The sequence below is a fragment of the Globicephala melas genome, chromosome 8, assembly GCF_963455315.2.
Source record: "Globicephala melas chromosome 8, mGloMel1.2, whole genome shotgun sequence".
Lineage (NCBI taxonomy): Eukaryota > Metazoa > Chordata > Mammalia > Artiodactyla > Delphinidae > Globicephala > Globicephala melas.
The window spans coordinates 290,764-318,446 of NC_083321.1; the positions used below are offsets into that span (position 1 = coordinate 290,764).

The following is a 27,683-nucleotide window of genomic DNA, read 5'->3' on the forward strand; positions in this document are numbered from 1 at the left end:
GAAGAAGCTCCCCGCCCCCCAGCCATTCCCTGTGAAGGCCTCCCTCCCAGGGAAGGGACAGTCTTTGGTCTCAGTTTCCCCTCTTGCCGGTTAAAGGTGAATAAATTTTCGTGTGCTAAGTGGTAGACGGGCTGGTTCTCACAGCACCCAGAGGTCTCCGGAGGACGCACCTGGGGCCCCCAGAGGCAGAGAAGCTGCCGGCTGCACGAAGCTGAGGTTCCCGCACGCCTCCTGGGGCGTCACTCGCACCGCAGCCTCCCGACCTCAGCCAAATGCCAGGGTCAAGACATGAAATAATTTACTGCGACTCAGCCTGTGCCCAGTGGGCCAGGACAGGGCTGGAGGAGAGTGACAACTGGGGGCCGCCGGCGTCAGTTCACGACAGTCTGTGCAAAGCGTCCCGGGAGGCCCGCGGTCACTCTGTCCACCGACCTGGGCTGGCCAGGCTCTGGCAGCACTTCCTTCCTTCCCTGCATCCTCAGCCCGCGTCTCATCCGGCACCTCCACAGCCCGCACCCATGCCGCTGTCAGGAGAGCAGGCACCTGCAGCTCAGGCAGCCCGGGCCACCCTCGTCAGGCGGGCTCAGCTTGCGCACCTTGTGCTGCCGGATCTCGCGCACCAGCGTGTAGAAGGCATCCTCCACGCCCTGGGAAGAGGAGGCCAGCTCAGGGGGGGACCACTGCCTCGGCCTCGAGCAGAACCCCAGCCCCTTCACCCCACCCCGCACACGGGGAGCTGGACCCTGCTCCTCTCCGGCCCCAGGGGCCACCCTGTGGAGGCCTGTCCTCAGCAGCTCCCCCACGGCCCACTGAGGGGCTGGGGCTGACCAGGACCCGTGGGGCAATCTGGGGGCACAGGGGTGGGGGCCCCAGGGTCACCGCTCCGGTCTGGCTCAGGGCAGCTCTCTCCGGGGACCTCCACCTCCCCCGGGAGCTGTGTCGGCCCAGACCCGGGCCCTGGCCTCCCTCGCTGCCCTGCCATCCGGGGAGACTTACAGCGAGAGGGGCTGCTGGGTCACGGGGGTCCCGGAGGGTCCCAGAGGGTCCCGGAGCTGGAGCCAGAGCCAGAGCGGCTGCCCTGCGTCAAGGGAGAGGGGGCAGTGAGTGCGGCTCCCGGGCGGGGTGGGGCGGGGCCCTGGCTGGCTGCGGGGGCAGGGGGCCTGCTCACCTGGCGCGTCTTGGCCGACGTCTCGATGTAGGGGATGCCGTAGCTGCGGGCGAGGTCCTGGGCCTGCCGAGACTCCACGGTGCGCGCGGCCAGGTCACACTTGTTCCCCACCAGCACCATGGGCACGTCATCCGAGTCCTTCACCCGTTTGATCTGCTCCCTGCAAGGGGGAAGGCGTGAGCTGGCGGGCAGGCTGCCCGCGGCCCCTGAGGGAGGACAGGAGGCCCCTGAGGGCTCGCGGGCAGCTCACCTGTACTGGTGGATGTCCTCGAAGGACTTGGCGTTGTTGATGGCAAACACACAAAGGAAGCCCTCCCCGGTGCGCATGTACTGGTCCCGCATGGCGCTGTACTCCTCCTGGCCCGCCGTGTCCAGGATGTCCAACAGGCACGTCTCCCCATCGATGACCACTTGCTTCCGGTAGGAGTCCTGGGGAGGACACTGCTTAGAGACAGCAGGCCCTCCGGGGACGGGACCCTCCCTCGCTCCTCTCGTGCCCCCCAGGACCTACGACGAAGAGACCCCTTCCTGCAGAGCGGGTAGAAGACGAGCCCGCGCCAGGAGCCAGGCTGTGGACAGGGGCCGGGCCAGCTCACCTCTATGGTGGGGTCGTACTCATCCACAAAGTGGTTCTGAATGAGCTGGATGGTCAGGGCGCTCTTCCCCACGCCTCCAGCGCCCACCACCACGAGCTTATACTCCGTCATTGCTCCTCAAAGGACCACAGCACAAGGCACTGCAGTGGTCGCCTGTCCCACCTGCCGAGGAAGCGGCACTCAGCACGGCCAGACCACGCAGGGCAGGCCCGCTGAGCTGCCTGGCCCAGCCTGCCCAGGCCCAGCCTGCCCTCTGGGCCTGGACATCCAGGTAACAGGGGCGGCAGCCAGAATGGTGGCCCAGCCGCTCACCTGTGGCACCTCCAGCCCAGAGGTGGGAGGGGGGTCCTGCCTCCAGCTGCATTTAATGACTGTGTGAGAGAAGCAGGGAGCCGGTCCCCCAGAGGCAAGGCTGACAGCTGAGAGCGTCTCCCAAGCATGCACCCGAATTAGAAGCTGCTGGGTAGGCAAGAAGCCTGAACTGGAAGCGCCGTGGGCTGACGTTACCAGCGCCCCCATGAGAACAGGCCTTGCCACGGTGGCGGGCACAGCAGCGTGCCCGGACAGGCTGGTGGCAGCCGACAACCAGCTCCAGGCCCCCCCACCCCCGGGCATGCTGGTGCATTTGACAAGTATTCACTGAGCACCTACTGCATGCCAGGTACTGCTCCAGGCACACGATAACGAGCAGACAGAAAGTACCCCTGCCTTGGCAGGTTCGGGCTACGCTCCAAAGAAAAAATCCACATAAAGGAAAAATAAAGGGAAACCCACGGGGCCCCACTGCCAGAAGAACTTTGGAGAGCATAAGGAAGATGAGGAGGTGAGCAGGGGACCAGGGCTCCAGGAAGCAGAAGCCGATCACAGGAAAAGACCCAAAGGAGGTGTGGAAATAAGGAGACAGGTGAGAAAGGAAAAAGGCTTGGGGCCAAGGCCCCTAGCTGGGGTGCCCCCAATTTGTGACGTTTAAAGAAGGGATGCCCTTGTGGGGACAGTGGGCAGTGACTTCCTAAACCTCAGATTCGTCTGGTGTATGTGATGGCCGCCCGGTGCCCGAGCTCTTCGCAGGGGTCCTTGGGTCTCTGGCGGGTGGGAGACCCCGCCTAGCGCCATGGTCACGGGCGGGCCTCCGCTCGGGGACACCCAGTGCACTTGTGGGGCCCCGGAAGACAGGGCCCGGGACACGGAGCCGAAGGGGTTGGCCTGGGTGAGGCAGAGCGGACCAGCCGCCGCCCGCAACTCCCGCCGCAGCGCCCCGCCCGCCGCCGCCCGCGGCTCACCTGCGCCCCCGCGCGCCCTGCAAGGACAGCAGGCCCCCCGCCCGGCCCGGCCCTCGCCGCCCCCGCCGCACTCACCGCTCACTGGCACGACTGCCCCCGGGGCCGGAGCCGGGGCGGGGGCGGCGGCGGGGGCTGGGGTCGGGGCACTTGGCTCGCCCGGCGCATGGGCTCCGTCCGCGGCGGGTGCGGCTCGGGCTGCGGGCGGCGGACACCCGACCGGGCCGCGCACGCCCCGCCCCGCGCCCGTCCGTCAGCCCGGCACAGCCTGCCATTGGCCGCGCGCGCCGGGCCCCGCTCTGCCCCACCCCGGTTGGCCGAGAGGCCCGCCCGTCAGAGGCCTCGGCCGGGCGGGGCTTCCGGGAGCTGCGCGGAGGGCGGTTCCCGCCCGGCTGGGCCTCGTGGGCCGCGGCCTGAGGGGTTGGCTCCGCTAGGGACGGGGTCCGGGGGAGACAACTTCTCCGGAAACTGCCAGGACTCTCCCGGGAACAGGCGGGACTCGCGGGATGATAGAGACCCCGCGGCGAAGCGGGTCCGCGGCCGGGTGTGGACTGGGGCGGGGTCGCCGATGTCCGACTCGAGCCCCTGCGCCGCTCCTAGAGCCCAGCGCCGGGCCCCTGGGCACCTTCACGGCGCGCACAGCTGCGCCCACGCCCCCCTAGGCCGTCCCTGCGCCGTGCCGCGCAGCACACCGTAGGGGTTCCGGAGCGGAGGGGACAGCCCGAGGGCTGAGCCTCAGGGAGGGTGGAGCCCGCGGGGTCAGCACCGCAGACTCCCCCGGACCCGAGGCCGGGGAAAAGCGGAGGGGCTGCCGGGACGCGGGTCAGGTGCAGGTGGCTTCGGAAGGGGCTCCTCCCGGCTCCCAGGACGCCTGGCGGTTTGGCGGGGTCCTTGGGCGCGGCTCAGCCATGCGCCCAGGGCCAGGCGGCGCAGGGCGCCTCGGCTGGGCGAGGACGTCTGAGCCCGCAGAGCAGCGAGTCCGGCTCAATGTTTTTACCCAGTGCGGGGGGTCTTGTTTTTCACTTACGTAGTGCGCAGCCCCGCCCCGAGCTCCGCAGAGGGCCCTTGTCCCGCGCTCCCTGATCTCCAGCTTCCCCCAACTTCGGCAGGCCCTGCAGACTACCCGTCCACCCAGCTTCCCCAAAGCCCGGAGCCCAGCCCTGCAGGAGCTCACCCTGAGGCCCAAACGGTACCCAGGAAATCCAACCCAAAAGCTGCCATAGGGGGTTGAAGACTCCCCCACCCCAAGCATAAATATGCACATTGTATCTCCTTTAGAGATTCTCAGAAGTACATGATTTAACATTTAAAAAAATTTCAAAGTAACGCATAAACACATTCTCCTTGTTTATAAGAAAGAATGGTGCATTACACGTAAGGCCAAACCTCCCCCTCTGCTCAGCCGGCACCCCCTTCCATTCCTACCCCTTCCGCGCCGTTCGGCCCCCTCCCGTGCCGGCTCCGTGCTATTCCCCAGGAGCTCACCCCACTGCAAGCCTTGACCTCGGCGGGCCCCTGGGGGGGGCCGCCCCCGCCCCAGGCACGGCGCCGACCCCACGTGCCGTGGCTGTGTCCGGTTGGCCGTCCCGCGCACTGCGCCGCGGCCACGACGAAGCCCGGCTCGCGCCTGACGCGCGTAGACGCGAAGTAAAGGCGGATAAGTGAAAACGGGTGACGGCGCCTCTCGCCGGCGCGGCCACTCTGGACTCCCCTCCAGGAGTCCAGGTCTGCATTTCCCTCGTCTTCTGAGGGTCCTTTCCCAAAGCGCTTCCTTTAAATCCCGCAGGGCCTTGGCCTCAGGGACGACCCGACACGGGCGCCTACCACCTGAGAAAGGTGGGCGCGAGTCTCCACCCCAGACCACCTTTGCGGAAGCCGACACCTGGCCTGCCTGCGCCCCGCCGTCTCGACCGCGTCTCACCTCCCCAGCTGCCCTACCGGCCCCAGGGGCGCTCCCGCGCGTGCGGGGCGGGACACGCGCGAACCTCCCAACCTGGTTGGCCGCCGCCCCGCCCGCCCTCCCGCCCGCCCTAGCAACCGTTGCTAGGGGGCGTGGTTCGGCCTCGCGGAGCTGGACGATTCCCGCGGCTCATGAATATTTGCAGATTCAGAGAAGGCCCCGCCCCCGTTGCCTTGGCGCCCAGGCCCCTCAACCCCGCGGCCGGGAGAACAACCCCAAGTCGAAGAGAGCGCCTGGCGAAGGAGGGCGCCCGGGACCAAGCCCCCGAGGCTGGGGCACCGGGGCCGACCCCTCAGGTGAGAGCCGAGCGCGCCTTTGGGTCCGGGGCCTCAGGCCTCGCTGTCTCCTCCCGTGTTGGGGGGGAAACTGAGGCCGGGGATGGAGCAGAAAGACAGTGAGGTCCCAGTGATGCCCCAATTGTCAGATCTGGTCCCCTGGGGGCCCATCCCACAACCCCTGGCCCTGCTAAGGGTCTCGTGGTCACCGGGACAGGAGGGACCCCAAGCCCTGCCTAGGGACCCACTCTGGGAGTTTCCATGATGGGGACCTAGGAGGGGAGAGGCCCTACCCTCAGAAGGGATAGCAGGTGGAGGGGACCCAGAGAGGTGATGAGCCCGGCCAGGAGCTGGTGTTAGTCTGGGCCGTGGAGAGAGAAAGGCCACCACATTTCCAACTTCGGGGACTCACGGAGTGGCAGGGCAGGATGGGATCAGGGCCATGAACAGTGTGGACGGGTCCAGGCCAGTGAGTAGATGTGAAGGGATAGTGTCTCAATGGGAACCTCAGCCTCCAACCCAGGCCCTGCTCCTTGGACCCCAAGACCTTTGGCTAATCTAGACCCATACTCTGGGCCTAGTCATGGGCAGGACCTCAGGTCAGCTGTTCTCAGGCACAAAGGGAAGAGAGTGGCCCACTGGCATCCCAGGCCACAGTCTGGCCAGCCCATCCCTTTCCCAGAGCCCAAGGCTAGCAGCCCTGGGGTAGGTGGGGGCAGCATCTTCCTAGGGGGCCTGGTGCTGGGGTCCTCCTTTGAGGCTTAGGGCCGTTCACCAGCCGGAGAAAGGCAGGCAGCAGAGGAACTTTCGGAAAGAAATCCTGGCCAGAAATTCCGTGAGGCTCTTCGTGAGGCTCCCCTGCATGGCCTTCACCTCCTTGGGTCCTTGGTGTGTGGTCATTTTCCAGACAAGGGCACGTGGAGCCCGGGCAGCTTGTCCCAAGGCCCAGCACTCCCTCCCACCCTCTCTGTCAAAGGCTAGCTGATCACCCCCGCCCCAGGGAGGATGAATCTTGACCATCCACAGGGGGTGATAGACAAGAACAGTGGCCAGAAGCTGCATCTGCCACATTCACTGATTTGGGGGGATATTCTTGAGCCCCTGTTCTGCACACTGGACATGGCAGGTGAGTGTCCTGCCCACACAGAGCTCACTTGCTGTCTCAGGCAAGGCACTCACTCAACTGAACTGAGGGCTGTAGAAGGGGGTCGGTCTTATCAGGTAGTAAGTCCAGGAAGGTCGGGAGGGAGCACAGGGGTAGGGGTTGGCGAGGCCCTGATCCAAGGTGGAGGGAAGAAGCCAGGATTTCCATACAGACTTCTGGCTCTACCCTCAGAGATGATTCCAGGGTCTGGGGCCAGGCACAGGCATCTGTGTCTTTAAGGAGCAACGCCAGGTGAGCCTGGTGCAGGTGGACCACCTCCTGTGGCCCTGGGGGTAACGCCCAAGAGGGACAGGGTGCCTGGGAGGCCAGCCCACAGGGGATGGTCCAGAGCAACAGGCTGGGGACCCCTTTTGGAGAGTGTAAAGTTGGGGATGGAGGGAAGTGGGGATTTGAAGACCAAGCATTTGCATTGGATGGACCCAGAGGCACCCTAGCGTCGGTCACCCATATGGCTGTCTTTCCAGTCAGCCGGGCCAGGTGCCCCATCAGGATGGTTGAAAAGACCTAAGGGCCAGCCCCCAGGCTGGCATCTGCTCACTTCTGGGCCCTGTGGCCTTGGCCCAGCCTGTCCCAGGTCCCTCGAGCATGGTGACCTGGCCAGGAGGCCAACCTGACTGTCTCTCCCGCAGGTGCCGCCTGGGGCCACATGCTGCCCTCTTGCCTAGATGTTTGGCCCACGGTGGGAAAAAGCAGCCTCCAGGTGAGGGGGTCTCAATGGGCACGGGGGGGGGGTGCCTGAGACCATCAGGTGGAGAAGGACACACAGCACAAGGCCTGAGGCACAGGCTTGCTGGTTACAGCGGCAAATGGGCAAACGGGACCTCGAGGCAGCCCCCCTCCCCAGCCTACACGGGGCCTCAGAGGGCAGGCCGGAGCTGGCACCCCGCGTGGACCCTGAAGGACGGGCAGAAGCACAGGGAGGGTGGCCTGCCCAGGCCGGGGGTGTGAGCCCAGGCTGAGGAAGGAGACGGCAAGGCCCCCGGGCAGGCTGGGGCTTCACCATTACAGCCTTCTCCGGGCCAGAGGTGGGCTCTGGGGGCTTGCTGTGTGCGTGCGTACATCAAGGGCTGCACGGGGTCTCGGCTGGGCTGTGGATCAGAGGAAGAGCAGAGGCTGAGCAGCTTTGCCCTCTGCCTACACCCAGCAGGTTGGATGTGAATGGACCAGGCCTGGGACAGAGCCCACGGGCCTCGGCCAAGCATAGCCAGTGTCCGAGTGCGGGCGCTGAGCTGGCAGGGCCGGCACAAGCCCCGCCCCCAGAGCAAGGCCCCGGGCAGCCACAGCGGGCGGCTGCCGGAGGAGCACCTGTCGCCTGCCCGACTGGTGAGTGCCGGGGGGCTGGGCTCGGGCGCAGGGGCCCGCATGGCTGACAGATGCCCTCGGCCCGCTGGGGCCCTGCGCCTGCTCCACCCTTGGGCCGACCCCAGGTGTTTGGTGACACAGACGTCCCCCAGGCATTCAGGCCGCAGAAGGGCCCGAGCCAGGCCCAGCCTCAGATTTGCTGAGCCCCTACCGTGCGCTGGGCTCCAGGGACCCCTCCGTGAACCAGAGAGAAGGCCCCTCATTCCCGTGGGAAACAGGGTGACAGCCCATCCGAGCGCGTGGCGCACAGACAGGGAGCCATGAGCAGAGGAGGGAGCAGGCCATCTGCAGGGCGGGGCATCCTGGGGTCCCACTGACCACATCTGGCGCAGTTGTTGAAGCCTCTCTCCCAAACCTGGGGTGCGGTGGCAGCTGCTTCCCACCCCCACACTGGGGCCCAGCAGGTTCTGCAGAGCCCTCTCGCCTGCAGGTTCCTGCCCAGTGACCCCAGAGAGCAGCCCTGCACCTCCTGGTGACCGGACCCCTTCCCTTTCTGGCCATTGCTCTCGCCCGTCATTAGCCACGCTAAGGGCCAGGCACTCCCCAGCACCCCTCCAGCCCACACAAACACTTGCACCCAGGTGAGGGACCCTTGGAGACCCTGGGGTGACGCACCCACCAACACTCGACAGAAGGAAGCCTGGCTGCCTGAGGTCCCCACGCACTTCCCTGACCAACTCGGAGAAGGGTCCACGAGGTCTGGTCACTGCAGGTGGACAGGACACTCCCGCTGGCCCCCTCCCCACACCCCCCAGCAGCCCCTGTGTGTCCGCCCTCCAGCCAGGCCTGCAGCGCCCACAGTACCCAGGGTCCTGGTCCAGCGTGGACCCGTCACGTTAGGCCGCCGGCCCCCGCTGCTGCACGGGCTGGGTGCTGGGGACACGCCTTGATCAGAGCTACTCCGTCCACCCTGGGACCTCCCCCTCCCCCACCCAGCTCCTGGCTGGGGAGAGAGCCTGCCTGTGTGAGCGTGGCCCAAGCACCCCAGGACCACCCTTGCTTCCTAACATATTTGAGTCCGGTGCCCACCATGCCAAAGCGTGGCTGCTGAAGCATCTCCCTCGGTCACTGGAACCGGGGGTCTCAGGCCTCTGTCCTCCCAGACCCTCTCGCATGTAGTCAGCATGTGGCAACTGGTTTCTCCCTGAGGCTGAGTCTTACTAACTCCAAGCCCTTCTTCATTTCTTCTTTTACTGGTTTGAGCTGAGAAGCCATTTTATTTTCCAAGCCACGAGTTCCAGGACCCCTGGGCTCTCTCCACCAGCTCTGAACTCTGCCTTGTGTAAAACCTCATCAAATGCAGTGAACTGTGGCCAGCTCACTCTGCCCACAATTGCCTGGCACCTCTCCACCCCCATCACAGGTTCATTGTGTGCATCTTCTGCCATCCAGGTTACTACAGGAGACCCTTTTACCAAAAATTCCATTGTCACATGACCTGGGTCTCCATCTTTCCAGCTTCAGTAACACTCACGTCACACGCCCCCCACCAGTTCCCATCCAGTGTCACATCGTTTCATCATTTGTGTTATGGTAGCTATTGGAGCTGCACCTAGATCCCAAGTTTTGTATGAGTCAGCTATTGCTATAGTGATGCTACGTAACAAACAACCCCCAAACTCATCAGCTTACAGTGCAGGTGTACCGTCCATGAGTTTGAAGGAGGCTGGGGCTCGGCCATGCTGAGCAGAGCTGGGCTCCAGGCCCCAAGCTGCACTGGGTCTGTTCCATGGGTCTCGTTAGGACACCAGCACACCTCAGGTCACACCCTTCTCTGGCAACAGCCCCACCAGCCACACAGGATCACAATCTCCACTCCTGTCACATCACACTTATCGTCCAGCTGGAGCCAATCGTGGCCACAGTCAACATGGGTGAGGCAGGGAAACGCCTGCCACCTGCTCCAGGCTTGCAGCCAAAAGCAGGAGTTTCACTGGGGGGCGGGGCGGGGTGTGTGTGACTTCTGTCCAGCTCTCAGGGCTGACTCCCCACCGACCCCTGCAGCAGGCCCTGGCCCAGGTGGATGACCTCCGACTGGTGAGCGTGCTGGAGCTGTGTGTCAACACCCACGAGAACAGCCTGGGGAACTTTGGTGAGAGCCCCTGCCCACGCACACCCTCCACTGTCATGGCCAGGCCGTGCTTGAAGGCTCGGCCTGCTCGGGCCCTGCCCACCAGGATCTGGTCTTTGACCACTGCACCCACAGACCTGCCCTGCACCCCGCTCTCCAGGGACTGATAACCCTCTCCCGGGGCCCTGGGAGCCTGGGACACTGGCTGGGGGGGCTGTGCTCTGGAGCCCAGTGTGTGGTCTGGCCATGCCTGCAGTTCCCCGTGGGAGGCGGCCCGGGGGCAAGACCCCACAGAGTCCCATGGCCCCGTGGCCTTCTGTGTGCCTCTGCCCCCACGGGGTGCCTCCTGCACCCTCCCCTGCTGGCCTGCGTCATTCAAACCGGGCCTCAGACACAGCATGTGGCCCAAGGCTGCCCCTGGGCCTCAGAGCAGCCGTCAGGCGGCAGGGGCCGAAGGGCGCTGACGCCTCTGAAGGTGCAAGGGCAGCAGGGCCTGCGCTGACCTCTCTTCCTGCGGCCCCACAGGGCTGCACCTGCCCAACCTCAGCCAGCTGAAGCTGAACGGCAGCTGCCTGGGCTCCCTGAGGTGAGTGTCCACCCCCCGCGGTGGTCACGGGGGAGGGCGTGCTGCCGGCCTGGGTGGGGTCCTGGGCATCCCACTATCGCCAGCTCCCGGCCCTAACGCCCACCCCGGTCACGTCGCCCACCCCTGGCCCGCTGGAGGCCCCGCTGAGGGTGACGCCAGCCACCCGGAGCCTGCAGTCAGGGTCAGGCTGGTTACACCAGGTTTTGTGGCTGACGAGGTCTCCAGGGACCTCCCTGTGGTGCCCGGAAGGCGCCCACTGACCTTTGGCAGAGGACCCCCAACCCGTGAGCCTGGGCGGCTCATCACCGACCAGCTTCTGGATTTGGGGCATCCCCCCACCCCTCACCACAGCCCAGGGCTGTGTCCCCGTGCTGGTGGGGCCGTAGCTGGGGGTTGAGCCGGCCCCCATCAGCGCAGCAAGACGAGCAGAGGAGCATGGCCTCTACTGCCCAGCCGGACCTCAGGCCCCACGTGAAACACAACAGCATCTTAATAGCTTAAAAGACAAAATGCAAAAATCAGGACAGATTAAGGTTTTTGCTTACTTCGTCGGGCTGGAAAGAACAAAGCTGAGGTAATATCAGAGTTTATTGGGTGTTTGAACAAAATGGGTGTCAGGAAAACCCTGCTGGGATTTTGTTTGTTTGTTTTTATAAATTTATTTTATTTATTTATTTTTGGCAGCGTTGGGTCTTCGTTGCTGTGCACGGGCTTTCTCTAGTTGTGGCAAGTGGGGGCCACTCTTCGTTGCGATGCGTGGGCTTCTCGTTGCGGTGGCTTCTCGTGTTGCGGAGCACGGGCTGTAGGCGCATGGGCCTCAGTAGTTGTGGCACGTGGGCTTCAGTAGTTGTGGCTCACAGGCTCTAGAGCTCAGACTCAGCAGTTGTGGCGCACGGGCTTAGTTGCTCCACGGCATGTGGGAATCGCCTGGACCAGGGCTCGAACCTGCGTCCCCTGCATTGGCAGGCGGATTCCTAACCACTGCCCCACAAGGGAAGCCCAGCCCTGCTGGTTTTATGCGGCCAGACAGCCGTCTTGGGGCAGTGGGAGGCCAGTCCCAATTCTAGAAAGTTCTCCTGATGTTTTAAATGGGCTGTAAGTATCCAGTCATTTCCAGAGGAGATGATAAAGGTATTCATTAAGCAGCCTTGCACGATTTTTCCTATTTGTACTGCTGTTTGTCGAATAAACATCAAAAAGAATTTGAAAAACACCTGAAAGCCTAGAAGTGGAAGCAAAGAAGATCAGAGGCCGCGTGGCCCCCGTAGACAGGGACAAGCAGGCGGATGCCAGCTTCCACGGCTCCTGCATGGCTCCTGGGCCTGCAAGGAAGGGTCTGGAAAGCAGGTTCTCAGAATTGCCTTTAGTACCTATACATGGTTCAGCAATATTCTGACAGAGACGTCAATACTTTAAGTTAACAAAGACAAAAAAAACATATTTACTCCTTCATTATTAAGGCTTACAAATTAGCTCAAAGAACAATAAAATATATAGAAAACATATAAAGGATGGAAACTACAAAGAGAAGTGGAAGGTATAAAATTAAGTATTTGTTACCATTTGTAACAAAACAAAATATTTGATTTCAAAAAAAAAATCAATTCCAAGAAAAAATTAAATCATTATTTATATAAAACATGTGTTCTGTTCCTTGATAACGACAGTGAAAACTGTAAGGAATGTTTAAGCTGTCTGTTAGCGAATCCTGAAACTTGGCCAAATGTTGTTTGCATATCTCCACGGAGTGACAGTAAACAAATATTTGTAAAAGGAAGCTAATTCAATATGACAGTGCAGTGAAGTAGTATTACAGCTTAGCTGATGACAGAGACAGTCAAGACATTAAAACGCCAGGCAGTGTTACGAGGACTGGAAAGTAATTTTCATGTGATGGCTGTCACTTCATCCGAAGCTGAGAGAGAATTCAGCCCCTGAAAGTGTCACTGACGTGAGGACAGATGGGGCTGGTTTCCAGGCCAGCCAGCATCTGACAAGAGCATCCTTCACCAGGACCACTGTGTGGGGAAACCACAGTAACAATCTCTGAAACTCAGCAACTAACTTGGAGATCATTAAAATGATTGAAGGGACAGTTCTCACTACAACTTAATCGTGTGTGTGTCACCTGAAGACTCTCCACCCTTCCTCCTCCCGCGATCTCAGACCATGGTGGCTTTCACTTAAACAGAAACCCCTCATTTTGATTTGTTCCAGCCCATCAGTTCTGGCTGGTATTGTGGGTGTTTTTTAGGAGGCTTGTCTGCACCTCAAGGTCTTGGAGATATTCTTTTTCTTCTATTCACTTACGGTCTCACTTTTCAGTTTGGGGTCTTTAATCCTACTTATCTGTGAGGTTGCTTCCACTCCTGATATGAGATGGAGACCCAGTTCTGTTTAGCACCACCTGGTGAGTTGGTTTTCCCAGCATCGTCTACCCCAGGCCCACGCGGACACGCTGGCGGAGTGAGGAGCTCTCCGTCATCACAGTCTTCATTGGTGCGCCTTTGTGTTAATCTGTAACATCTGTTACCCTCCTCGTAGTTTTCCTTTTTCCAAACTGACCTAGCTATTCCTGAGCACTTATTCTTGCATTTGAGTTTTACGATCAGTTTGCTGGGTTTCACACACCCTTATCTTTCAGGATTTTGTTTTGTTTTGTTTCGGAATTTTAAAAAGGCACATGCTCATTTGGGTTAATTTTTATGTTATATACATCCATGAATATGGTATAGCTCTCCATTCATGTGTGCTTTAATGTTTTTAATAGAGTCTTTAAACTTCTTCTGTAAAGTTTATAGGTTAGAACGCTTTCAGCTGCAAGTTACAGAAACCTGCAGCCAACCGGCCTGAGCAGTGAGAAATTGTTTATCCCTTAAGTGCCTAAGGACCACGGGGCAAACCCTGTTCTAAGCACAGAGGATATGTCAGGGAACAGAACAGGTGAGAATCCCTGTCTCTGAGGGCACACAAGTAGCCCGGTGGTGGCTCACGCAGCCGGTGGCCCCCAGGATGTGGCCCCCATCCCCATGCCTGGGGCTGCTGCAGCCACGTTGGTGGGCTGAGGGAGTGTGGTAGCTAGTCTTCTAGGGTTGCTGAACAAAGCAGCATGAACCAGGTGTCTTGAACAGCAGAGACTGACTCCCTCAGGTCTGGAGGCCACAAGTCAAGATCAAGGTGTATCCCCTTCTGAGCCAGAGGGAGAGCCCAGCTCACTCCTCGCTCCTGGGGGTTTGCTGGCCACCTTTGACATTCCTTGGCTTGTAGACTCATCACCCCAATCTCTGCCTTCAGCTCACGTGGCCTTCTTCTTCCTGTGTCCAGATCCAAATTCCCCCTTTTTGTAAGGACACCAGTCATATTGGATTAGGGCCCACCTCACCTCCACCAATTACATCTTCAGAGACCCTGTTTCCACGTCAGGTCACATTCTGAGGTCCTGAAGGTTAGGACTCCAACATATGAATTTCGGGGGGGGGAGGATGCAATTCATCCCATAACAGGAAATGTGCCTTCCTGTGTCCATCAGTAAGAACAAGAAGGTTCCCAGCATTCTTCTGTGTTTCTTTGGCCAGAACTGTATCATGTATACACTCTCTTACACCAACCACTAGCAAGGGAATGGAATTATGATTGGAGTGGGCTAACCAGGACCCCCACCTGTGCACCCTGCTGCCACTTGGGACAGGGCAGGACACCAGCCTCCTCTGAAGGCAGGGCTCCCTGAAACCAGAACTGAATTAATTCCCACATACTTATAGTATTTTTATAATCATGGATGTATTCTGTTTGATTGTTGCAAATTTAGAGAAACACTATGCTGATTTAGAATAGATTTTTAAAATTTTTATTTTATTAACTTTTATTGGAGTATAGTTGCTTTACAATATTGTGTTAGTTTCTACTGTACAGCAAAGTGAATCAGCTATATGTATACATATATGCCCTCTTTTTTGGATTTCCTAGAATAGATTTTTTAAATCAATAAAACAATTGATTTTTATAAATGGGTCTATTACCTCTGGCAATAGTGTACCTTTGTTTTGTATTTAACATTATTGCCAAACTGTCCTATTAATTCAAATAATTTGTTAATTCAGATGGGTTTCCATACTGATGGTGATGTTATCAGCAAGTTACGAGTGCTATCTTTCACTCAAATCCTCCTGCTCCTTTTTCTTGTCTTATTGCTTTGGCCAGGATCTACTAGCCAGTACGATGTTAGACAGCGGCAATGACAGTAGCAGGCATCCTTGGTTTGTTCCTGATCTTAACGGGTATGTGTCTGGGTTCCTCTGCATCTATTGACATGATCATAAAATGATATTTCTCCCTTAGTCTATTTATGCACTGGATTCCACTGACAGATTTTGTGATGGTAATTCATCCTTACATTCCTGCAGTAACACTACTTGATGAGTTATTTTTAAATCACTGTAACCTTAAAATAATATTTGCTTTGCAATTTTCACATCAGTCTTCATGAGTGATAGTGCTTTAATGCCCCAGTTTGTACTTCTCTGGTCCTGGAATCAAGGACTGACTTGGACGGGGCCCTCCCTTTTATTGTTCTCTTCAACTGCTTAATTTTTTGAAACTTCCTGTACAGGAAATTATTGTGGAAGATAGAGATTGTCTATTCCATGATAGATCTTATTTTTAAAACTGATCCAGATCCGGGGACTTGGCGGGGGTGGGGCGAGGGGTGTTAATCACTGTTTAATTTCTTTAGTGGTTATTAGTCTAGTTTTCTTTCTTTTGGCACCAGCTTTGTCTAGTTTTCAAGAATGTTGGTATATAGTTTGTTCATAATGGTTTTTGTTGTTTTAAATTGCTGCTATAGCCATAATTATTCCTCTTTTTAAGTTCCATACATTTATTTGCATTGTCCCTCTGTTCATCCTTGATCAGTCCTGCCAGAGGATTGTCTATTAAGTTTTTAAAGAATCAGCACTGGGCTCTGTTCATCTTCTCTATGTTTTTTCTAGTTATTACTGGTTCTGTTCTAATCTTGATTACATCTTTCCTTCATGTCCTTTTGTTATTTGCTGTTGTTCGTTTTCTGGCTCCTTGAGCTGAATGCTTAGCTTAATTGTTCTACTCCTTCCAGTTTTTTGATAAATATATTTAAAGATCTAACTTTCTAGGGCTTCTCTGGTGGCGCAGTGGTTAAGAATCCGCCTGCCAATGCAGGGGGCACGGGTTCCAGCCCTGGTCCGGGAAGATCCTACATGCTGCGGAGCAACTAAGCCCGTGCGCCACAACTACTAAGTCTGCTCTCTGGAGCCCGTGAGCCACAACTACTCAGCCCACATGCTGCAACTACTGAAGCTCATGCGCCTAAAACCCGTGCTCCACAACAAAAGAAACCACCGCAATGAGAAGCCCACTCACCGCAACAGAGAAGCCCCACTCACCGCAACTAGAGAAAAGCCCACATGCAGCAACAAAGACCCAATGCAGCCAAAAATTAAACAATTTTTTAAAATAAAAGAAAATAAAAAGTAAAAGAATCCTGAAGGGCAACTAGCAGAGGTTTGGCATGTGCAGAATTGTAATCTTTACAGAAGTGAAGAGAAACAATAGAACCTAACAGTTGTTTAAAGGATAAAGAAAACTTGTCAGACATAAAAGAAAACTTTCATCTACAGATTGAAATAAAAAACTGAAACTGAATTGGCAACCCTGAAACGTATCCTAATAAAGTTCCTGGACTTCAAGACACAGATCATATTGGGGGCAGCCAAGGAAAGAGATCAAGTCTTCCTTTAAGAAGAGAAAAAAAAGGACGTTTTCCTCAGACTTCTCCATAGAAACACTCAAAGCCAGAAGCCAGTAGAATGATGTCTACACAGCCCAGCAGAAAGACGGTATGAATCAAGAAGTTCATACCCAGCCAACATTTTGGAATGAGTAAGAAATTAAGGAAAATAGTTTGATTAGCCCCTCTTGAAGGAATCATGAGACGCAAATTTCAGCCAATTAAAAGATGATTGGAAAATGCATTGAAGGCAGTAGACTGGGGAGAAACATGGAATCTCTGTAACTAAAGGTGGAGATTACGGTAACAGAACAAAACTTAAAAAACGCAACATACAGGTTAGTCGGTGGATGAGACATAACCGAAGGGGAATTTGTGAACCGGAAGATGGGCCCCAGTGACGCAGAAAGGTGAGGCGGGCCAGGAACACCTCAGAGGTGAGGAGGCGCCTTCACTTGGACCAGGGGAGCAGGCAGAGCCCCCAAAGCAGGAGGAAGAGCAGATGCCAAGACCAGGGGCACCAGAGTGCAGGTGCGATTCAGGACCATGGGGAGACCAGAGCTGCTGGAGCCGGGGCAGGGAGGGCAGGGCGGCCAGCAAGGACCAACATGTGCTACCTCATCACCGCAGGGAAGCCCCTCACCTCAGCATCTCCAGTGAGTCAGCATTTCAGACCCTCACTCCCAATCTGAATGCCCAAGAAGCTATTAATAGTATAATACCCCCAGCATGAAAGGGAAGTCAGGACAAACCCACAGGACCCCAGAGGAAGCAGACAATGCCAGGAGGGGAGTAAAACGTCCAGGCACCTTCAGTGAATGTTCTGAGAGACACGGAAGAAGACGTGGCTTCTTTGCACCCTCAAAACAAAAACAGAGGGCTTCCCTGGTGGCGCAGTGGTTCAGAGTCCGCCTGCCGATGCAGGGGACACGGGTTCGTGCCCCGGTCCGGGAGGATCCCACATGCCGCGGAGCAGCTGGGCCCGTGAGCCATGGCCGCTGAGCCTGTGCGTCCGGAGCCTGTGCTCCGCAATGGGAGAGGCCACAACAGTGAGAGGCCCGCGTACCGAAAAAAAAAAAAAAAAAAAAAAACCAGAATGCCATGAAATAAGATCAGAGAACAACGAAGGGCGCTTGGGAATTAAATGTATGAGGGCTGACAAAAAATGTTACCAGCATTGTTGGAAGAGAAGGGAATCTCCCAGAAAGCAGAGGAAAGGCAAAGAGATGGAAATGGGAGAGAGAAGGGATGAGAACAAGCTCCTTCTCAGAGACCACACGTGAGAGGCTGAGCTCCAGATATGAGAGCAGAGACTGCGAGGAGAGAAAATACAAAAGGGAATATCCCAGAAGCTGACAGAAAGGATGCGCAACAGTGGGCCGGTGCCCGGACAGGAGACGAGGGTCACCCAGGCTGAGAGGACCCCGCGGGCAGAGGTGGGGCCCACTGAGGTCGGGGGCAGATGGGAGAGCCCCGGCCTGCCCACTGGCAGGGGAGTGGCCGCCAAGGGAGGGTGGCACAAACAAGTCCCAGGTGGGGGCAGGCGGAGGGGCTGTGACACAGGGAAATCATCCACAAAAAAGGCCGGGAGGAAAGAGGGAGGGAGGACACCCCGGCTGACCCCGCTGGGGAGGGGACACCCACTACAGCAGGCAGCGGCCGTCTAGCACGAGGGCAGCTCCCGCGGCCAGGCCCGGACCCTGCAGGGGTTGGATAAGGTGCCCAAGACAGGCGGCTGCAGCCAGGAGGGAAGACAGGGGCCCGGGGGCTCTGGAGCCCCTTCCTCGGCCTGGAGGCCACCCAAGCCAGTCACAGCTGTCCCTGAACCTGGAGACAGCCAGATGTGGGTGGCGGCTGGGCAGGAGGCATGGCACAGGGCCTTCACGGCCACCGAGACATGACCCTCCGCCCCAGGACCGCACTGACCAGCCAACCCTACCCTCTGCAGGGACCTGGGCACCTCCCTGGGCCGCCTGCAGGTGCTGTGGCTGGCTCGCTGCGGCCTGGCTGACCTGGATGGCATCGGCTCCTTCCCGGCTCTGAAGGTGGGTCTGCGGCGCTCCGGGGAGTGCGGGGGGAGGGGGGCCCTGACTGAGCCCCCCCGTGCCCCCCAGGAGCTCTACCTTTCCTACAACGACGTCTCGGACCTGAGCCCGCTGTGCCTGCTTGAGCAGCTGGAGGTGCTGGACCTGGAGGGCAACTGTGTGCAGGACCCAGGGCAGCTGCGCTACCTGCAGCTGTGCCCGCGGCTGGCCACGCTTACCCTGGAGGGCAACCCGCTATGCCTGTGGCCCGGCCCCGGCCCCGCCCACCAGGTGGGCACCGGGCGGGGAGGCGCTCTGTAGCTCCAGCCTCTCGGCCCGGGCACTGCTTTGTCCACCTGAACTCCGGCCGGGTCGCAGGGGATCCCAGGACACACGCCTAGGGCACACCCGCCTGTTGCCGGGGCTTCTTCACTAGGAGCTCATTCCCATGTTGCTGGAGGCCCGGCGGCTGCCAGCTCGTCCTCCTAGGCCGGGACCAGACTCCGAAGGGCCACGCGTACACCCCAAGAGGTCTGTGCACACGCCATGGGGAACCACGCGTGTTCTGTACAGTCTCCACAGAGTCATGTACACAAGCACACACGCTCACATACACACACCCATGCAGGCCCCGTGCAGAGGCAGCCCCACCCCCTGCAGCGCTGCTCGTAAACCGGGGGTCTGTGCACACCGCCCGCGGCTGCACACACCCCCGCACTGCCCGTGCACTCCCAGAGCTCACACGCCTGCCCAGCTACTCATGGTGCCTGTGCACAGTGGCCGCCCACTGGGCCAGAGCTCTGAGTTCAGGGCAGCTCCGCAGGCCAGAGGGCACCCCTGGACCCTGGCAGTGAGCCCAGAGAGTGAGATCATGCATGGGTAAGAGCCCAGGGTCCCTGCAGTCCCTGCTCTCCCAGAGTGACCCAGGCTGGCCTGGCCGCCTGGGCAGAGAGAGATGGCATCCCCGACCCCCAGCTCCCCTGCACTGCCCCCCAGCAGGTCTGGGGGCAGCGGCTACAGGGCAATGCTGGCCTGACGGGCCCACCAGACTCAGGCCTGCCACCCCCACCGCAGGTGCCCCAGGGCTACAACTACCGGGCAGAGGTCAGGAAGCTCGTCCCCCAGCTGCAGGTCTTGGATGAGCTGCCGGCCACACACACACGCCTGACGACCTCCCGGAAGCTGGACCACGACTGGCTCGTGGTGAAGGAGGCCATCAAGGAGGGCAGCGTCCTGGACAGCCTGCTCCCCGGGCTGGGTACAGACGGAAGCCGTCCAGGGGCCTCGGGCTGGGGCTGCCCCAGGAGAGGGCTCCACCCCCCCACCCCTGGCCCCGCCCACAGGTCTCTCAGAGCCGGAGAGCCGCCTCATGTCCCTTCTCAGCCACGAACCCCCCCCACCCACCCCAACCTGCCCCATCCCCAGAGCCCTGCACACCCACCCCCAGGCCAGGACACCCTCCCTGTGAGCAGCCCTGGTGGGGGCCTCCCCAACCATCCTCAGGGGGAAAGGAGGGCCAAACCTGCCCCCTGGTGGCGCTGGGCCTCGGGCACACGGATGCTGGGTGGTGGGGGGCCCTGCTCCGTGGACAGGGTTCAGCTGGGGGGATCCTGGGTGGCCGGCTGGCGTGGGCTTTGATGACCTCTGATTTTGACTGTTGTGCAGGTTCTCCCCACGGATCCCCCGTTTGGAGACGCAGCCCCGAGCTATGCTCACCTGAGACCCAGCGCAGGGCCCCCAGGCCCTGGCCCCGCTCCCTGCTGGTCCCCGGGGGCCCCCTGCCTGCAGGCCTTCTTCCCCAGGGCCCAGCCCCAGAGGACGACGCCAGCAGCCTCACCCACGGTAGGCGACCCACCTCGGCGTGAAGCTGCCTGTAGCCCCTCAGCCCCGAACTAGGCCCAGCCGCACCCTCTTCTTCAGGTGCCGGCCGGGTCCTCTGTGGAAACCCCGCCAAAGGCCTGCAGGAGCGCCGGCACCAGTGCCAGGTACAGCCTGCTCCCCCCAGCAGGCCGTGCCCCGGCCTGACGGCGCCTGCCCCAGCACCTCCCCGAAGGCCGTGCCCCTGAACCAGCCTGTCCCTCCCCAGGCTGGGGCGCACCCAGAGAGGCTGCCGCCTCCCGGGCCCGAAGACCTGGCCGCCCGGGCCTCCGCGCCAGGGCCTGACCCTGCAGACAGCCGCCACCTCCTGGCCTCGGCCAGCCTTCCGGCCTTGAGGGAGCTGCGCCTGCGGTGGGTTCTCCCTGCCCCCCAGCCTGGCCCCGCCACCCTGTGTGTCCCTTCTGGCTGAGACCTGCCTTAGCTGAGTGCTCGCTGGTCCTCCTGGTGGCTGGAGGGGCTGGTCACGGGAGCCCAAGGCTGGGTCACCAGCCCGAGCCACACTCATCTGGGACTGGCTCCAAAGGAGGCGCAGGGCTGCAGCCTCTCTCTTTCCCCGCACCCCAGTCCCCTCCCCAGTAGGTGCCTGGAGTCCCGGGAGGAGGCGGCTGCCGCCCCTGGGGGCCCACAGAGGGGCCCTGAGGAAGAGCAGGACGAGGCTGGGCCCACGACTCGCCCCCGCCCCCCGAGCCTGGCCCCAGGTACCGCGCGACCCCGGCTCTGAGATGGGTGGGACAGGGAGGTCCTCTCTTGGGGGTGGGGCCTCACGACCAAGGGGTTCCAACCCCAAGTCCCCCTCCCCTGAGCCCATGGGACCATGTGGCCACCGGGGCTGGATGAGAGAGAGAGAGAAGGCCCTCCAGAGAAGCACAGTGTGAGCAGCGGCCAGAGGGGTCCTGGATGAAAGAGCAAGTGTCCCCAGGGGTGGGGGCAGTGAGGGGCCGGGACAGCAAGCAGGACAGACCCACCAGAAGTCCTGCGGGGAGCACGGCACAAGGCCAGCCAAGGGAGCAAGGCCACCAGATGGGCAGGAGACCAAGGCCGGGAGGGGGACTGCCCTTCCTCTGCAGACAGGGCCTGTGCTGGGCTCGGGACACAGAATTAAGCCAGGCGAGGCCCTCCCTCAGGGACACTGGCTTCAGAGTGACCATGGCTGAAAGGAGCAAATGCAGGGCCTTAAGGCAGAGAGACCCCTCACCCAGCAGGCCCCAGGGAGGCTTCCTGGAGGAAGGGTCTGACCCGACTGGCAGAACAGCTGGGTGGGCAAACCCGGGGAGGGGGCGTTGTAAGCAGGGGCCACAGAATGTAGGCTGCAAGATTGGCCCAATGACCCTCCGGGGTGGCGTGGCACTGGGGGCGGGTGCGCATCAAGGAAGCCAGGGTGGAGCAGGGATAGGGCAGGTCAAAGCCCTGCACTTCCTGTGCTGGCTGCGGCTTGCGGGGAGGGGCTGGGGAAGGTGGGCCATGAGACAGCCAGGAGGGGTGGAAAGGTGGAGGGGGAGCAGGCAGGCAGCCAGGAGGAGTGGCTGGAGGGGTGACAGGCAGTGAGGGACAAAGGGGTGCCAGGACCTCCTACTACAGTCCGGGGCCGGGTGGGCTCTGGGTGACCACGGACACACCCACCCAGCCTGCCCTCAGGTAGGTGCCAGGGCCTCGCTCTGTAGGGGAGGTTTGGGAACTGCCCCAGGGCCACCAGCCTGTGAGCATGCCCTAGGGGACAGGACCCAGTGACCCAAAGCTAGAGCCCAGACTTCCCCAGAGGTGGGTCCAGCTCAAGCAAAGGTCAGAGGTCACAGGGCCGAGGGGCCACAGCTTCCCTGGGGAGCACAGGAAGTGGGGCAGTGGGGTGCTGCCTTGGGGGGGGTGAAGGGCTAAGGGGAGGAGCCACAGTGGACACTGCAGCCCTGCCCATGGTGACCGCCCCAAGTGACTCCTTGGGGGCCCTTGTCTGACATGCCGTCTTTTTCCTTCTTTTCCAGAGCCTTCCAGGACCCTGGGCTACAACCTGACCCCCTCTCCTCCCAAGTCCCTCATGCCATCTGACAGGGGCAGCAGCTCCTGGGGGTCCACAGATCTGCAGTTTCGGGGGCGTCACCTCAGAGCCCTGGGTAGTCTGGGGCCTGGCCTGGGTCAGGGGCTGGCTGCAGTGACTGCTCTGAGAGCCCTAGAGGTGGCCTCAGGCCCCAGCCCTCGAGCTGAAGGCTGTCCAGGCCCAAAGCCAGCACCAGATCCAGCAGCCAGACCCCCAGCCTCCAGTGCATGCCGCACCTGAACCTCATCGCCCCAGCCCAGCCCCACCCCTAGTGTACACCACTACCCACTGCCAGGCTGGCCCGGGCGGTAGGCAAGGGCCCCAGGGCGATCGTGGGAGCCCCCGTGTGAACTCTGGCCTCACAGAAGCCAGAGGACCTGGGCGGGTGTGTTGGGGGGTGGGAAGTGAGCCTGGTACAGGAGAGGACCCTCTTGGTAGAGGGAAGTTAGGAGTTGGGACCACCAAGGGTGGGAAGAGGGAAAGCCCAGGAGAGGATGGTCCAACTCACCACCGCTGGCCCAGCTGCCCACCTCTTCCGTGTGGCCTGGCCTTCCCTGGAGGAGCAGGCCTGGAAGACAGCAGACTGGGCCCAGGCCGAGGTGGCTGTAGCTGGGCCCTGTCCATCCCCTGGCCAGCCCTCCAGCCGCCCCAGGGCTCTGAGCCACCCTTGGGTTGCCGTGGTCCCGAGCAGAGGCTTTTGCCCTAGGCCAACCAGGGTGCGACCACGCCTCCCATCCCTGGTGGACTTGTGGGGTTCCCCGCGCGGGGATGGGGTGGCCAGCTCCCTCCTCTTGGGGCCGGATACCCGGAAACCAAGCGAATCATTTTCGACTCCCAGGTGTACAGAAATGCGGTTTACTTGGTAGGCGGCGTTGGTTCAATAAACTATGCAGCTGGCACCACCTGCCTCCGGCGTTTTCTCCCCGCCCCGCCCCGCAGCCACCGTCGTGGAGACGCGGGAGCACAGGCGCCGCTGCCGCCGCCCCGCCCGGCCCTACACCGGCCAGCGCGAGTCCGCGGTGATGGGCGGGCAGCTGAGGAAGCGGAAGCCGAACCTGCTCTCGGCCGTGCTCTGCACCGACAGCGTCACCATCGGACAGCCGCGGTCCACGCTCTTCCGGCCCACCTGGGGGGGCGGAGCCTGAGTGGCCGCAGGGCGGGGCCGGGGCGGGGCGGGGGCTGCCCGGACGCCCGCGCCAGCACTCACCCGGACCTTGTGTTCCTTCCTAGCCTGGCAGTCCTTGAGGCCCAGCGCGGCCTCTGCGCGGGACAATGAGGGTGTGGGGTCGGCCGGCCGCCCCCTTCTCGCTGTCCGCCGCTCCCTCCACGTCCCTCCCTGCTGCGCACTCACCGGGGACGGGGATGGGGCTGGCGGGCAGGAGCTCTGGGTGGGTCTCGGCGGCGCCCTCGGGCCGCCCTGGCACCTCTCGCTGGCGGAGGAGCTTTCTGGTGCTCAGGCGGGGCAACTGAACCCGCGTCCTGGGGGGAAGGGCGGTGAGGGGGGTCGTGAGAGACAGAGCCTGTCCGCGGGAAGGGGTGGTTCCGGAGGGGACGGGGCCAGGGGAGGTGGAGGACCTGAGGGGTGTCCTGAATAGCTGGCGGGTGGTCCTGGCAAGGGCGGGCCCTGGGGAGGTGGGGGACAGTCCCAGTAGGGGGTCTGGGGTCTTTGTCGAGTCTGGGCCTGGGGAGAAGGTACGGACTGGGGGACCCGAGGTTCTCACCCCGGCCTCCGGCGCCCGGCCCGGGCCTCCTGCACCCGACCCTTGCGCGGGGGTCGAGGCAGGGGCTGCCGCTCCGCGAGGTCGGCACCGGGCCGGGCCTCTGAGAGCGGGAAACGGTCGATGGACAAGTCGGTGTTGTCGGCGAAGATCCTGCACACGGGGGTCACGCAGTGAGCGGCCTGGTGCTCGCTGAGGACCTGCGGGGCCGTGGGGGACACGGTGGTCACCTCCACCCCGCAAAGCCCGCCCTTCCCACCACCCCCGCTGGGACCCGCACTGACCTCGCCTTGGGGGTTCAGGAGGAGGGTCACGCAGCCCCGGCTGGAGTGGAAGTGGACGGGCTCCTGGCCCAAGGAGAAGGGTGGCTGCCGCTTGGTGCTGCTGGGCGCCTCGCCCCACACCTGGGGACGGCGTCGGCGGCCAGTGAGGGGTGAGGGGCCGGCGGCGGGGGGGCCGGGGCGGGGCCGCGAGGGGCGCGGGGGGCAGGGCGCACCGTGATGTGTTGCCTTGGCTCCAGCAGCGTGCTGGGCGGGAAGCGGTACATGCACACGGGGAAGTCGCGCACCAGCTGCTGCAGCACGAAGCCACCCAGGTCGGCCGTCTCCTCCAGCGACTGGTTGAGGATGCGCACGAACCCCCGGCGGTGGCTCACCGCCATGATCTTCAGGCAGGAGCCCGTGGGGCTGGGGCGGGAGCGCGGGCAGGGGAGCTGTGCCGAGACGTTCGGGCCCCTCCCACCGTGGTCCCGCTAGGAGACCTGCTCCCGCCCTTGCGCTCGGGGCTGCCTCCCGTCCTCACCTTGGACAGCGCCCGTAATGCCGGGGGTGGGGATCAGCACGGGACTCAGGCTCCTGGCCATTCTTGCCCTGCCTGTCCGAGTGGGTTTTCCGGAGATCCAGGGAGAGGCGGCCTGTCCAGGAGGGGAACCCCAATATGGAGGGTCCACTGGGGACATCTCCGGTGAGGCCAGACCTGGCCCACTGCGCCCTGAGGCTCCACGTGGGAGAGGAGCAGCAATGAGGTGAGGGTCGGATCGCAGAAAGGGGAGACGGCTGGACCCAGGAGGCTGCGCGAAGCAGAGGAGCGCCTGGCAGTACTTGCTGGGGCGTGGGGGGATGTGGATTCAGGCCAGAGCGCAAAGGCGGTGGCAGCCGTCCTCCAAGACCACCTTAACCCCTAGGGATGTGGCTGGAAAGGCCCCAACTGCCTCAAACTGGGCTACTGTGAAAGCCCAGAGGGTGGGGGACACCCTTTAGGACTTTGGGCAGAGATCACAGTCCCGCGGGGGTGGGAGGGGGAGAAACCAGGGGAGCCCCGCCCACTCCACCTTCCCGTGTTGCTCGACTGTCCCCGCAGAGGCTCTGTGCCCCCTTCTGCTCAGCAGTGTGGCCTGGCGCCTGGAGAGGGTCCCCTGTCGCTTTCTGCACATGGTAACGTGCAGCCAGCAGGCAGCTGCTGGACTCAGAGTCGGCACCCCCGGAGCTGCTGGTGCCCGCCAGGGGCAGGGAGCTCCACTCGACGCTCTTGAGACGATGCTCACTCTGCCGGCAGTACAGCTCTGAGTTCCACTGGTCAGGCTGTGTGGCTGGTGGGAGCTCCGGGAGCGGCGGGGCCCAGGGGTGCCTGCAGGCCAAGATCAGCTCGCTGCCCGTGGCTTCAGCTCGTGGACCCCAGCCCTGCCCCCATCCAGCCTCCATAAGGAGGGCAGGGCACACCAAGTTGTGGCCCCAGTCCCTAGGATCCAGCCTGGGCAAAGGGCTCATGGCTGGACAGAGATGGCCCCAGAGCCCTTTCCCTTCTAAGTGACCTGTCCAGGGACACTAAGGGGTGGAACTTGGAGTTTGGTCCATACCAACCAAGGCAAGCCCTCCCCTCCCCTCCCCCCTAGGGAGTCCCCACCCAGTGCAGTTACTGTTGATCTGAGCTGGACTCGAGGTTGGTGAAGAGGTTGGGGTACCGGTGGGCGACGCTGTTCCAGTCCACATTCTCCAGCCGGAAACCCTGGCCAGGGAGCAAGAAGCACATGACCTGACCCTCCCGCAGGACTGCAGAGCCAAGAACACACCTGGAGGGCCTCGCTTACCTCCCCAGCAGTGGGGGGCCGATCGTTCTCAGAGAGGTCACTGGGGTCCATCAGGGTCTCTGCCGTCACCACCTGCACAAGGGGCAGCAGGCTGGGGGGAAGCGCTCCCCTCTGCCCAAGGTCACTCTCCCCTCTGACCTCCCCAGTGCCTGAGGCACACACTTGCTAAGTATCAGGTGTCTGGGACTACAGGGCTTGTAGCTCCTCCCTGCCCCAGGCCTCGGTCCTAGTTCCAGAGGCAGCCTGAGGGGGGCAGGCCTCCCAGGCAGCCCAGGGACCCGCGGCGGAAGCGCCAGTCTCAAGGGGACTTGCTAGCTGTCGGAGGGAAGACCGAGGAGGGCGGACTTGGGGGGCGGGGGTGCCCAGAGGCCAGACTCACCTCCACACTGCCCGTGGAAGACCGCAGCATGCGGCCCACCCAGGAGGAGCGGGCCAGCTGCAGGAGGCAGGACTTCTGCAAGGCCTGCAACTCTGCCTCCAGCTGCCGCAGCGTGTTTCTGGTCTGCAGCAGCCGCTCCTCCAGGTGTGCCTTCTCCTGTTCGGGGAGGGCGGGGCCTTCTGCAGACCCTGCCGGCCAAGGCCAACCCCTGCCTGCCCCCTCCGCCCCCCGTCCGCACCCCACTCCCTGATCCCACCTGCCCCTCACCAGCTGGGCCTGTCCCTTCTGCTCTTCCAACTCCAGAGTCAGCTTTTGGACGTGGTTTTGCAAGAGCTTCCGGCTGCACGAGCTCCTGGGGGAGAGGGCAATCTCAGCAGCCCCCACCTCTGGGTCGGCAGCCACGGAGAGAAGGAGGGGCTCCTCTTCACTGTCATTAGGGGCCTGAGGGCACAGAGTGCAACTGGGCCAGGCCAGGTCAGGCCCTGAAGAGGTCTGGGCTGGAGGTGGCGTCCAGGTTGGGTTCAGCACCCACAGACATGTTCGGGATTAGGGTCTGGGTGGCTTTACAGTATATTAACTTCTTCAGGGCTGGGGTGGGGGATCAGGACCAGGTAAGGACAGGGGCTAGAGGCGAAGACCAGGGCCAGGGTCAGGGCTGCGATCTTGGCAGTGGACTTTGGAGTCAGACATGAACTCGGAGTTAGGGTCAGCACGGGGACTGGGCAGGCGGGGGACCAGCAGTATATGCTGCTGACCTCTCAGCTGGAAGCCCAGCCACTTCCTGCAGGATACGGCAGTGTCGGGCCTCCCGGTGGTTCTCGATCGCCCACCGCAGGGCCTGGATCTCCAGTTCTCGCTGCCTCCACAGCAGCCGCAGAGTGCGGGGGTCCAGAGACTCCGGGGCAGACCTGAAAGGCCAGCGCTCCTTCCACTTGATCAGGCCCTGCTCTCTGGCTGGCCTGGCCCAAGCGGCTGACCTCCCCCCTCCCCTCCTTACTGCGGGTTGACAGAGGAGACCATCCTGGTGGGGCTGGGCTTGGTGTCCTGAGGGCATGCGGGAGCCCCACGGTCAGGAGAGGCGCTGGCTGGGGGCCCCACGTGGCCGCTGACCAGTTCTCGGTCCACCAGGGATGGGAAAGCCTTTTCCTCGGCATCTTCAGCCTCCTGACAAGACTCAGGGTCCATTCTTGATGTTGAGGGAGCTCAGAGGAAGGATGGTAGGGCTGCCCTGGGTCCCGTGTGTGGGCACCCCTGCAGGGCTCTCCTTACATGGCCAGCGCACGTGCGTGTGTATGGCAGCCCCAAGGTGGTACCGCTGGCTCACAGGGCGTCACTCTCCAAGAAGGGG

General features: G+C 61.5%; 3 protein-coding genes across 6 annotated transcripts; 1 reads left to right on the top strand and 2 right to left on the bottom strand.

Moving 5' to 3' along the window:
- Positions 1–281: 281 nt before the first annotated feature.
- HRAS (HRas proto-oncogene, GTPase) lies at positions 282–4,908 on the bottom strand. Of its 3 annotated transcripts, XM_070046046.1 has the most exons (6): positions 3,120–3,250; positions 1,765–1,926; positions 1,419–1,597; positions 1,169–1,328; positions 997–1,078; positions 282–647 (listed from the first exon to the last, which is right to left on the bottom strand). In XM_070046046.1, the coding sequence occupies exons 2-5, from the start codon at positions 1,873–1,875 to the stop codon at positions 1,016–1,018; spliced, it is 513 nt and encodes a 170-aa protein (XP_069902147.1). In that variant the 5' UTR covers positions 1,876–1,926; positions 3,120–3,250; the 3' UTR covers positions 282–647; positions 997–1,015. The 3 variants fall into 3 exon arrangements, with proteins under 3 accessions (XP_069902147.1, XP_060158676.1, XP_030706827.1); XM_060302693.2 differs by lacking the exons at positions 997–1,078; positions 3,120–3,250 and adding an exon at positions 4,527–4,908; XM_030850967.2 differs by lacking the exon at positions 997–1,078.
- LRRC56 (leucine rich repeat containing 56) lies at positions 2,318–23,046 on the top strand. 2 transcript variants are annotated; one of them, XM_060302692.1, is made up of 14 exons: positions 2,318–2,668; positions 4,828–5,297; positions 7,071–7,141; positions 7,589–7,764; positions 9,808–9,895; positions 10,400–10,460; positions 18,170–18,266; positions 18,336–18,536; positions 19,320–19,503; positions 19,911–20,087; positions 20,166–20,230; positions 20,332–20,474; positions 20,688–20,821; positions 22,100–23,046. In XM_060302692.1, the coding sequence occupies exons 4-14, from the start codon at positions 7,600–7,602 to the stop codon at positions 22,390–22,392; spliced, it is 1,608 nt and encodes a 535-aa protein (XP_060158675.1). In that variant the 5' UTR covers positions 2,318–2,668; positions 4,828–5,297; positions 7,071–7,141; positions 7,589–7,599; the 3' UTR covers positions 22,393–23,046. The 2 variants fall into 2 exon arrangements, with proteins under 2 accessions (XP_060158675.1, XP_060158674.1); XM_060302691.1 differs by lacking the exon at positions 22,100–23,046 and having other exon boundaries at positions 7,586–7,764; positions 18,170–18,536; positions 20,332–20,689.
- Positions 23,008–27,498, bottom strand: LMNTD2 (lamin tail domain containing 2). The gene is made up of 12 exons (XM_030850937.2): positions 27,091–27,498; positions 26,603–26,687; positions 26,336–26,491; positions 25,957–26,028; positions 25,786–25,874; positions 25,201–25,496; positions 24,672–24,783; positions 24,367–24,556; positions 24,155–24,274; positions 23,874–24,070; positions 23,504–23,631; positions 23,008–23,412 (listed from the first exon to the last, which is right to left on the bottom strand). Exons 1-12 carry the CDS (start codon positions 27,387–27,389, stop codon positions 23,147–23,149), a joined length of 2,010 nt encoding a protein of 669 aa, XP_030706797.1. The 5' UTR covers positions 27,390–27,498; the 3' UTR covers positions 23,008–23,146.
- Between the last annotated feature and the right edge of the window lie 185 nt (positions 27,499–27,683).